This window comes from Tasmannia lanceolata, unplaced genomic scaffold, assembly GCF_043159265.1.
Source record: "Tasmannia lanceolata isolate RefF3 unplaced genomic scaffold, GAP_Taslan_0.1 ptg000025l, whole genome shotgun sequence".
NCBI classification, from domain to species: Eukaryota; Viridiplantae; Streptophyta; class Magnoliopsida; order Canellales; family Winteraceae; genus Tasmannia; species Tasmannia lanceolata.
Window position 1 is genome coordinate 13,535,601 of NW_027518702.1, and position 11,334 is coordinate 13,546,934.

An 11,334-nucleotide genomic window follows, 5' to 3' on the forward strand; every position below is an offset into this window, starting at 1 on the left:
ACACCAAAAAAGATAAGTTGAACCAACCCATTTCAATATTTACTTAGTGAGACTTCAATTTACTATAATATCCCTCTGAATTAATCATAAACATATCATTTTCTTCTAAATCCTAAAAAGAAAAAATGTTCCCCATGAGAAATGTTTTTCTTGCAACCCAAACAGAATCTAAAATAGTCATAATCATGTCATTTTCCTCACTAACAAGAAAAAAAAATTTCAAAGAAAAATTTCCAATCAGAAATGTTTTTCTCCCAATCCAAACAGGCTCCCAAGCGTCAGTACTGTAATTGAAAAAAAAGAGTAGAACTGAGGCATTCGGGATAAGAGAAAACCTAGACTCTGAGAAACAGTGTCACAATGTTGTGTATGGGATGGCGCTATCCCTCCTCCTCCCTCTTCAAACCCTCCTCCCGTCTCTACTTCTTCTCCAAAACCCTATCACCATTTTTCCACCATACTCACTCTTTCCACCCTCTTAACAATCTCCTCCACTCCCTCAAAACCCCTAACAAATTCTTCCCTCTCATTAACAAAGCAACCCATCTCTCTTCTTCTTCTCTCTCCACCATAATGTCCCATGAAACCTCTTCAAAACCCTCACCCACTCAATCTGCAAGATTAAGAAGAAAAACCCACCGCCATTCTCCTGAAAACCAGCTCCGCCATAGCCTCGACATGTGCTCGAAGCGTAGCGACCTTCTAGAAGCTTTGCGTCTATACGATGACGCACGTGCCAAAGAAATCCCTCTGTCCCAACACCATTACAACGTCCTACTCTACCTCTGTTCTTCTTCAAATGAAATGGGTTCTGATTTGGGTCTGAAAAGGGGTTTTGAGATATTTCAACAAATGGGTAATGACCAAATACCCCCAAATGAGGCTACATTTACCAGTGTGGCCAGATTGGCTGCTGCCATGGAAGACCCAGAATTGGCTTTTGATTTGGTGAAGAAAATGTTAGGGTTTAGTATAAACCCTAAATTGAGGTCTTATGGTCCTGCTTTGTTTGGGTTCTGTAATAAGGGGGAGGTGGAGAGGGCTTATGAGGTAGACGCCCACATGGTGGCGGCCGGAGTATTGGCCGAGGAGCCGGAGATTGCAGCATTGCTAAGGATTAGTTCAGATTTTGGGAATGGGGTTAGGGTTTATGATTATCTTCATAGGTTAAGGGGGGCAGTGAGAAGGGTTTCGGAATCGACGGCTGAGATTGTGGAGGGGTGGTTTAGTTCTGATTTAGCGGCCGAGATTGGGGAGGAGGAGTGGGATGTTGGGAAGGTGAGGGAAGGGGTTGTTAAGAGAGGGGGAGGTTGGCATGGGAAGGGGTGGTTGGGTAAGGGGACATGGAGGGTGATGAGGAGTGAGATGGATGAGAGAGGAGTGTGTAGTTCATGCGGGGAGAGGCTTGTTTGTATTGATATCGATCCGTTGGAGACCGATAATTTCATGAGCAAATTGGCTGGCTTGGCTTGCAAGAAAGAGGTCAAGGCCGATTTCACTCGCTTTCAGGTTTGCTTCAATTTTCTTTTTTAGAGGAAGTTTTTGTTTGTGTTGTCACTTTTTGAGGATGTGATAAAATTGGGTAATTGGTAAAATATAGCAATTTAGGCAACGGATATCCATCATGGAACTAACCAAAAAATTGCCGCTTGGGTTTGTGAGTTGTTATCGTGGTAGTTTCTTGTTCTAGTTGGATAATGTGAAATTGTCTAGTTGGATAATGTGAAATTCTTCCTGTTGTTCAATACCACATGAGATACAATTGTGGTAGTAGATATATGTAAAAAAAATTATGTTATATGTTTTTGTTTCCTAATTCATTTGGGTTTTCAAGACATAGCTACGCCTGTTTTTATATTTAAAGAGTAACTAGATCAGCCTTTTCACTCACACACTTCCTCTGTATCACGAATTTGTTTGAAATCGTATTGGAAATAATGTAAGGTCAAAGCACATTGTACTTTTAAGTCTTAAAACTGATTACAAGAAAACTAAAGTTCAATCATGGAAGCATGCCCAATAGCATGCCAATCAAATAATTTATAGATAGAAACAAAGATAGGATTTCTAGTTTTACTTATTCAGAAATAAAAAGTCAATCCTATGTAGAACTGGGAACATCAAAACAATTGAGCATGTGCATTTCTTGTGCTCAGACTTTCTCCATCAATTCTAGAACTGAATGAGAGTGCTACGACATTTTCAACCTCTAATGCTTCCATCGTCGGCTATCAAAATGAAATTTCCATGTACCAATCCTCATCCCGAAATAACCCTGTAATCAGCAAGCCTTCTTCCCTGTTCTTATTTGTTGAGAACAATTGCAATTCTACATTGAATTATGCTAAACTTTCACGAAATTGTTGGTAAAGAAAGAAATTTGTGTGTGCAAGTTTTGTCATTAATTTGGAGAACATTCTCAGAAATTTTTTTTGTCAGTAAGATTATCTCTTTGTTTTTTACATCCTATGTGGTCATCCAAAAGGCTGAAATGAGCTAGGAGGGTTTTAGGCACCAAGGGTATCTTCTCCTGCTCATGAAGAGAATGTCTTGTTTGAATTTCTTGAAGGCTTGTTAGAAAAGATGAGTTTGATGGAGAATTTAATATCTCTATGTATGGGTATATGGGTATTAGTAAATGTGTTTGTAAGCCTTTACATGAATTCTTTGTCTTTTCACTTGTAGCTATTTTTAAAGAGTTTGCTCTACCTCTATCGTGAGTAATGGATAAAGTAATTCCTCTTTCTTCCTCTCGTTCTCTCTCATACACGAAGACCAACTCCCATAATACTTCTCATAACTCTATGATGGTATCGGAACCACTACTAGAAATTGGATTCCGTTGCGATCAATAAAACATCTTCTATCTCTTTTCTTTCAATATCATTCTTATCTTCTATTCACTTCATTATTAAAACTCATTGTTCTTTTCTTTGTCAAAACCCTAAATCTTACTTCCTCTCACAAATCTATGTTCCTTTATTTTCCCCTGTATTCACATAGGTGCGTGTTAGTATCCGATTCACTAAATTAGGCTAAAGTTAGGATTCTACAATTAATTTAGGACTATATATTTCTTTAGGTTCACGTTAGCATAGCTTAATAAAATAGGTGCATTTTAGCTGCTCTTGAAATTCCTCTTTTCTGTGTGTATAAAAAGAAAAAGTGCACGCCCTTTTATTTTATCATATTGACACCATAACCAAACTCATTCATACGAGCAAGATTCCTTTTTCTTTTCATTCATTTCTTTAAAATATATAGAGCCCAAATAGAGGAGCCAACGACAAGAACAAACAATAATGGTGCATATAATGCCAAGTAACAAAATCACTACTAGATACATTACATCAAATTTTCCACTTAATCTGGCTGCGCATCCTTCACAATGAATATGGATATAATACTTTTGATGCAGCACCGTGAAGGGAAATAGAAAAAAGGGGAGAGAAATAGACGAAAGGAGATAGAAGAAGAGAATAGAAGGAGAATGATGCAGCACCGTGAAGGGAAATAGAAGAAAGGGGAGAGAAATAGACGAAAGGAGATAGAAGAAGAAGAAGAAGAGAATAGAAGGAGAAGAATAAGAAGAGACGAAATTAGGGGAGAAGAGAAGAATATGAGAAGATGAGAAGAAGAAGAAAACAGTAGAGGGGAGAATCAATCTTTATTCAATACTCATTCAAAGTTACAAAATAATCTGTAAATAGGCCTATAAATAGACAAATAACAACCTAAAAGATAGAAACCTACTAAAATAAGAATTCTTAAAAGACTAACTTCCTAATTCTAAACAACAAGGAAAATAAAAGCCTAAAAACTAAATAACATGGAAAATAAATGCCTAGAAATCCTAATGGGCAAATATGCCACTTATTGGCCTATTATCTACATCAACTTTCCACAAACTTTTAAAGCACTCTCTCTAAACAAACTTCATGAAATGCCAAGGACATGAGGCTTTATGGGTATCATATGCAAATTGCAGGTGGGAAATCTTCAGATGGCGCTCCCCCATTTTGAAGCCTTCAATTAAGTCCAGCTCTTCGCCTTTTGTCAATATTGCTTTCTCCATGTCAAGTTTGCATAATACGCCCTTCTCCTCCTTTTTAAAATAATAATCCACTACCTCGTTGGCGATCAAAGCACTGTCTGCCTCTCCATGACAAACTCTTATTGGTTATTTGAGATAAATTCAAAGCACTCTCAATGACTTGCTTCCCCATGACAAACTTTGATTGGTTATTTGAGATTAACTTCGGAAACCCCTTCTTAAGCCGCTCCGCCAAAACTTTTGCCAGGACCTTGTTTCGACAACCCACCACTGATTGGTTTAAAATCGGAAATATTTACAGCTCCCTTCACTTTGGGAATTAAAGCGATGAATGTCGCCCCAGTACCGTAATCAAGCTCTACCCTACGTAAACTTCTTTAAAGAATTTGAGGAGATCTTCACTAACATACCCCCAACAGGTTTGGAAAAAAACCAAGCAAAAACCATTTAGTCCTGGGGCTATGTTCGGTCTCTGCCTGGGGCAAAGAGACCAAGCCTTATTTCTTCTTCCATGAAGGGCTTCTCAAGGAAAGCTCTATCACCCTTCGCCAACCTACCAAACAGAACCCCTTCTTGAATAGGACAGACCACACTCTCAGAGGAGTATAGTCTAGAATATCAACTCACAATCTCATTAATGATAACGTCCCTCTCCTCCCTCCGACCACACTATCATGTATTTGCACTTTTGCGAACTGTTTTTTTTCTTGTTCATTTCCTTATATTTTTTCCTTGGGTGATTGCCTAGGGCACAAGATGGCTTCAATCCTAGGATCTCATGGGCATTTTGACAAGTATGAGCAGAATTGAGCTTTCTTAAATTGGTTCTTCTAGCTTCATCAGGTGTTTTTTTAACGGTATTCTAGCTTCACCAATTTCTACAATTAACTGTGAGATAATATGGATTATTGCTTTCAGATGGTATTTGTATCATGCCTGATGTTGTACTATGAAGAGAGCAATTTTATTTTATTTTAGTGGAAACTATGAAGCAAGCACTTGAACTTTCTTGGTAATAAGCATGGAAAAATCCACGGCATCAAGGTTATGGCATCAAGGAAGCTTTTGAACTTGCGAAGAAACATAAAATTGATCGGTCCGTACTCAATATTAAGATGGATGGGAATTTGTTCATGTTTTATAATGTTGTCATTGGGCATGCATTCTATTCTCTAGATAGATGGGATGATGCCTGCTCCTTGTTTAAGATTCAGACAAGTATTGCATAAAACAACTAAATACTGACTAATTTTGGATGACTTAATTCAGGAGTGGCTTGCGCGCCATGGACCATTCGAAGCTGTTGTAGACGGTGCAAATGTGGGCATTTTTGACCAAAAGCATTTTAGCTTTTCCCAGGTATGAAGGGTTCTGGTGATAAACACAACAACTTCAGTCTGTGCTATTTCTTCAGAGCTTAATGTAGGGAATACTAAACTTTGAGATTTTGTTCAGTTCAAGATAAGGTATATTCACTTCATGGCAGCTAAATTTTGTTGTACAAGGGGTACGGAGATTGAGCCCATCAAAAAAGTTGCCTCTTATTGTCTTGCATAGTCGGCGCGTGAAGGGTGGTCCTGCTGATAATCCCAAGAACAAAAAGCTATTAGAAAGCTGGCAAAAGTCTGGTGTTCTCTATTCTACTCCTGTTGGATCAAATGATGACTGGTAGGTTTCCATTTTCTGAGATGCATAGGTATATCCATTTACTGTCCTTTCTTTATCTTGCCCTGTATGCTAAGATGTTCATGCTTTCACTATTTGGTAATGCTTTTATAGATCACTTGTAAGATACACCTAGATATGTCAGCAACTTAATGAAGCCAACCTGTACTGAGTTTCACTTAGACTTCCATTGTCTGTTAGCAATTGGATTTAATACATACTAACTGTTCTATATTATCTCATATAGGTCCGCGTTCAATATTGGTATCCTTTCATTTCCATCATTAACAGGCCTGGATGATTTTACCAACTAAATGTGCCATCTGAAATCTTTCTTAATAAACTTTCATTTAATATTTACAGGTACTGGTTATATGCCGCTGTTAGTTCTAGATGTTTGGTAGTTACAAATGATGAGATGAGAGACCACCTGTTTGAACTGCTCGGGACTAGCTTTTTCCCTCAATGGAAAGAAAAGCATCAGGTCTGTTTATTTCTCTTCCTCTGCTTGATATGATACAAATATGCAAGTACCTTACTTTCCTCTGGAGATGATCTAAATTACACCAATAATTTTAATTTGTTGTGATGCATCAGAGTTTAAGAAATGCTACCTTTTCTTTATTTTTTGGAAGTCCCAAAATGCATCACTGAGCCATGTATATAGTATAGGTTTGTTACTTTGCTTACCTGAGCCATGCATAGTTATAGGGTTTTGGAATAAATGCAATTTGAGGAATATAAAATCTATTTTTATTTTTGGCCCCTTGAAGAGCAAGGGAGCTGTTGTTTTCTTGCCAAAATTCTCCTTAGCATATTATGTTTTGTGTCTAGGAAGAGCTATGACTGACCATTCAAAGTTTCAAACATTACAGTGTCCCTAACGAAGCCTCAGAGTTTGGGTTTTTAGTTTCCCTAGTTGTCTTGGAGGACCTTGTTGTATACACCAGTGGCACTTTCTTCGATATGTGAACTAGTTGTGCTGGTATGGAACAGTGGTGAGCTCACGTGCTTCTTGCTAATTTGAGTTACTACCATGGGAGAAACTGAAGGGACTTTTCAATCCGAGTGAGGGACGACTTGGGTAGCTATTAGTGTAAGAACTCTAATAGATACAGGTGAGTGTGTCATGTGGTGAAGGCTCTTGAAGACTCAGAGCGACCAACAGTACCCAGGAAGACCATTAGTGATTGTTGGTGTGTCCAAGCAAGTAGGTCGACACTTTGGTGAAGAAGTGTGCAAGGCTAAGCATGAGTGACACGGATTCCTATGGGGAGACTCATTGGGGCGATTGAGATGATTCCTTTGGCTTGTCCTAGGGGCAAGTAGTGCATAATGGAGTTTTTGGCGATCAACGCCAATGTAGAATGTACAGAGATTGTGTAGTTTAGAGCTGAAGTCAAGCAAGGATGGTGTTTTGGAAGACAGCTCTAAGCTTAGGGAAGTTGAAGAGAAATCAGAGGATTGCTTGGAAGAGTTCAAGTCGGGTCGCTCTACCCTCTTATTTTGGTGGTGTTCAGAGAAAGCCATTGCTACATTTGGTTGCACAGAAGTGAGCCCATTGGTGGAGCTGGTATCTACGCGAAGTCAGATGATTGAATGTTGAACTAATGATTTTGATGATAACTATAGGGGAGTTGAAGAGAAGGTAGCGATTTACGAAGCTTGGGGACAGTGGGGTGTTGGAAGGGCAACGTTGGTCGGAAGGAATCATGTTGTCAATGTGCAAAATCCAGAGGGATTGGTTCTTTACAAGGCCAAGTCATTTGCTATTGTGGAATTAAGAAATGGAGATTCCTAAGTGTCGATGAGGTCGCCGACATTATCAGGTGAGGGGAGTCTCATAGAGAAACCGATAGGCCCCGTGATATGTGCACGAGCGTGCCATGGAGAGCCGTGCTAGGCCCAAGGATAGGAGCATTGAGCGAGCTTACTGGCTAGTTGGAGCGTCATTGGAGGCACTTGGTCAAGACCCAGTTGGGCACTATTAATTGCTTCATCTCCCTAGGCCACAACAGATTGTGGGACGGAATCCTGGGGTTGGGTGCAGATACATGCAGGGACATAGCACGTGCGTGAGGCACAGGGACCGTGATGTAGCTCGGAGGTACCCAAAGGTAGGTTTGGGGTGTGGGCTACAAGTTATCCAGGAGGATGCTCTAGCTTCCTTGGTCGAGGATGAGCGCCAAGGACAGTGTTGGCTTGGTTGGGTTCCAACCTTCACTGCGCATACAGACCAGTGTTGAGTTTATATTGTGGAAAGCCTTAGCACCACAATACTTCTTTTGGACTAGGATGGACAACTAGCCATGAACACGCCAGAGTGGCTTCGGTCACCCTCGTGAGACAGAGTTCTTGTGGAGAGATCCATGGTGCAACCTTGAACCTTGGATGACACAGCTTTTGGGCTTATCAGATTGGGACATGGTACAAGTTATTCCTCGTGCCTTTGTGGGATGTTTGGACATGTGCTGCGGTCTTGTGCATTGGCTCTTGGTGTGTCCTGGTACCTTGAGCGCCCGAGTCAGAGGACTTGGCCGAGCAGGGTGTAGCTAGTGGGTCTTACATTCAGTTGGCTCGTGATGCATGCAAATCATGAGAAGTGGTCTTAAAGTGGCTCACGAGGAGGACAAGCAAGGGGTTTGTAGGCTTGTAGTTCACCAACCCTAGCTCAGCTAAAGACCCAGTCTTCGGGGACAAAGCCCTAGCCAGGCTAAACAAGCTCCTCTCTCTACTCACACGGTGAGAACCAGAAAGCATTTTCTCTACCCCCAATCCCTAGTCGAGCATTTCTGCTGTTGTTGCTGTTGTTGCTCCGCTCGTCTTTTTTATTAGGATTTGCATTTTCAAGGTAGAGGTTTTTGTCGAAGAAAGACGTTGATGCTTGTAGGTATCTCAATGAACTTTTTTCTTCTTCTGTAGCCCTCTCCATTTCTCTCATTTTTTATAATCTCTTTTCCTCCATCCCCTCTGCTCATGTATAACTTTGTTTTTTTTGGAGATAGTTGCAGACTGCTGTCTTTTGTTGATTTCTTACGATCATTGAATTTTTGTTGTTTGATAATGGTCAATGATCATTGTTGATGATTGTTAGACTTGATCATTGACCATGATTGTTAGACTTTCTTTCGTCTAGCATCTAGTATATGCCTGCGTTGCTTGATTATTTGATTCTCAATTAATATGCATGAGGCAAAGAAAGATCTGGACAAAGGTGAGATTGTCTATTCGGGCCTGATGTGGAAGGAGAAATCGCTTACGCGAACACTAGAATCAGAATTGCCATTCCGATTATGGGAGAATCAGAATAGGAATGGAATGGTATGCTGAATCCGATTCTTGATTCCAGCCATCCAAACACACCCATAATGTGTTAATGAATCACACACATAATGAGGCGATCTCTTAGTTATTTTAACATGCCAATATTGTATCGACAACATGGTTAATGTGGACTAGGCTTTTGATGCCTTATAAAATCCAAGCTGAACCATGCTGTCGGCAAACATGCGTAGGCATTTTAGGAATGGGAAAACACTGACACACACACACACACACACACACACACACTGATTTTATTTTGGTTTCTTACTATGTTATTTTATTTCTGAGGTTATTACTTTATTATTAGACTTTACCAAGGTAGAGTTAGTTTTTACTGGATTTGAGGAGGGTTATTAGAACAATTTGCTTTTCTTTGGTACTTAAAAAAAATAGAGGGTGCCCTCATCAGCTCCCGTTCGGAGTTTTTCAAAGTTTGCTTTTAAATAGGGGTAGGTTATGAGACATTGATTTTGTTTGGGTTTCCTACCACCTTATTTTATGCATGGAGTTTGTACTTTACTATGTTCGGACTATGTAGGGGTGGTTTTTGTAGAGTTTGAGGAGGGTTATTAGATTTAGGCATTGATTTTAATTGAGTTTCTTACTATCTTATTTTACACATCGGGTCAGCACTTTATAGGTTTAGAGGGGGGATTTGTTTTTATGGAGTTTGAGGAGTGTTATTAGAGCAGCTTGCTGTTATATTTAATGCTTTAATAAAGAACAGAGGGTGCCCTTTCTCAGGTGTCCTTTTTTTTCAAATTTACAAAGAGCTAGCCTTTACATCTTTGTTCTCATATCCAAAGGGGTGAAAGTTATAATATGTTGTCTTCTAATTTTTGAAAATATAAAAAAAAAATCATATCTGATATCTTTAAACCTATATAATGGCATTAATTTTTAATATTTTAAAGCACCCTTTCTTGGGGCAACGATTTGCCTGTATTTATGTGCACGAATTTGGTTATTGACTCCGGTGGAATTCTAAGAAAACCAAAGAAAATGTGCAGTTTCGTTGAACTCCCCCATATTCATTACTCAAGCATCAAGCAAATGCTTATTTTTATCACCACTTACAGATGTCCATATATTATATTCTTGCGTGTATTTATGATGGTGGTTGCTTTTCACTCCTTGGGTTTAAGCTAATTTGCATGTAAAACATTTGCAGGTGCGCATGAGACTCACAAGAGACAGCCCCATTTTTCAAATGCCGCCGCCATATTCAATTGTTATACAGGTGACTAATTCATGTCTGATTTCTTCAATCTCTTGGGTCATGTTATTCCATGGAATACTCGTGGGCCCAATTGTGTGAGGGAGAGTGAGAGAATTGATTATTTTTATTATTTTAATTTTTGTGTGTGTGTGTGGAGGTTGTTGTGGTGAAAATTTAAAAATGCTTAAAACTAGTGAAAAAAATTACCTATTTAAAATTGTTTTTTAACCTGATTTTTATGAGCTTTTCGTGCTCCACTCACTCCCACGCTCTCACGACTCCCTCTTCCTATCTTCTATCACAAATAGCCCCACAAATAATCCATGGACTATTTTAACATGGTTGCCAAACATGATCTTAGGGGCAAATAATTTACATACTCGCCTGCGTAAGCTATCTTTGATATTGTTCAACTGAATTTGCAGGAATCCGAAACGGGTAGTTGGCATATACCTACTGTGAACTGCGGTGATACTGAAACAACGAGGCAGTGGGTTTGTGCAACTCGCACTCCGATCACTCTCTCAACACAATCCCATGTTCATGCTGATCAAACTAAGGCGCATCACACGCAAGGTGATTCCTAATTGAAGCGAAAATTTTGTTGCAAGAATTCTTTAAAAGACCCCCAAATAGTCTCAATTTTTCTATTTTTAATTTATCTTCAAGGGTTATCCAAAGCTGCCTTCAGCAAAATGGTTCAGTGAGAAAGACTTAACAGCTACATTGAGGTTTTTGTTCTCTCTTGGGGTTGAGCCTGTAGCTGAACTGAATGCTACTGTGGAAAAACTCATCTTTCAGCAAAAAAATAATAATAGAGAGAAGTGAAATGCCATGCCATGGAGAACAGCCATCTTGGTTTTTTACTTTGTCAGGAGAGAAATAGATGGTAACTAGCTTTGTACCAGGTCTATTTGAAAGATAATAAACAGAAAAAAAGATTCGGTGAAGAAGGAAAATTTATGATGAGAAACTTGCAAAATATTGGTGGAAAATTGGAGTATTTTGTAGAACTAAAATAAAATTCCAAATGCTAATGTTAATAATTGCATAATTGAAGTCTGAAATGCTA

At 39.3% G+C, this 11,334-nt stretch overlaps 1 protein-coding gene across 1 annotated transcript; it reads left to right on the forward strand.

The window, feature by feature from the left end:
* Positions 1-261: 261 nt before the first annotated feature.
* PRORP1 (proteinaceous RNase P 1) lies at positions 262-11,286 on the forward strand. The gene is made up of 7 exons (XM_077368609.1): positions 262-1,509; positions 5,324-5,413; positions 5,541-5,722; positions 6,083-6,203; positions 10,215-10,283; positions 10,688-10,838; positions 10,932-11,286. The coding sequence occupies exons 1-7, from the start codon at positions 361-363 to the stop codon at positions 10,967-10,969; spliced, it is 1,800 nt and encodes a 599-aa protein (XP_077224724.1). The 5' UTR covers positions 262-360; the 3' UTR covers positions 10,970-11,286.
* The last annotated feature ends 48 nt before the right edge of the window (positions 11,287-11,334 follow it).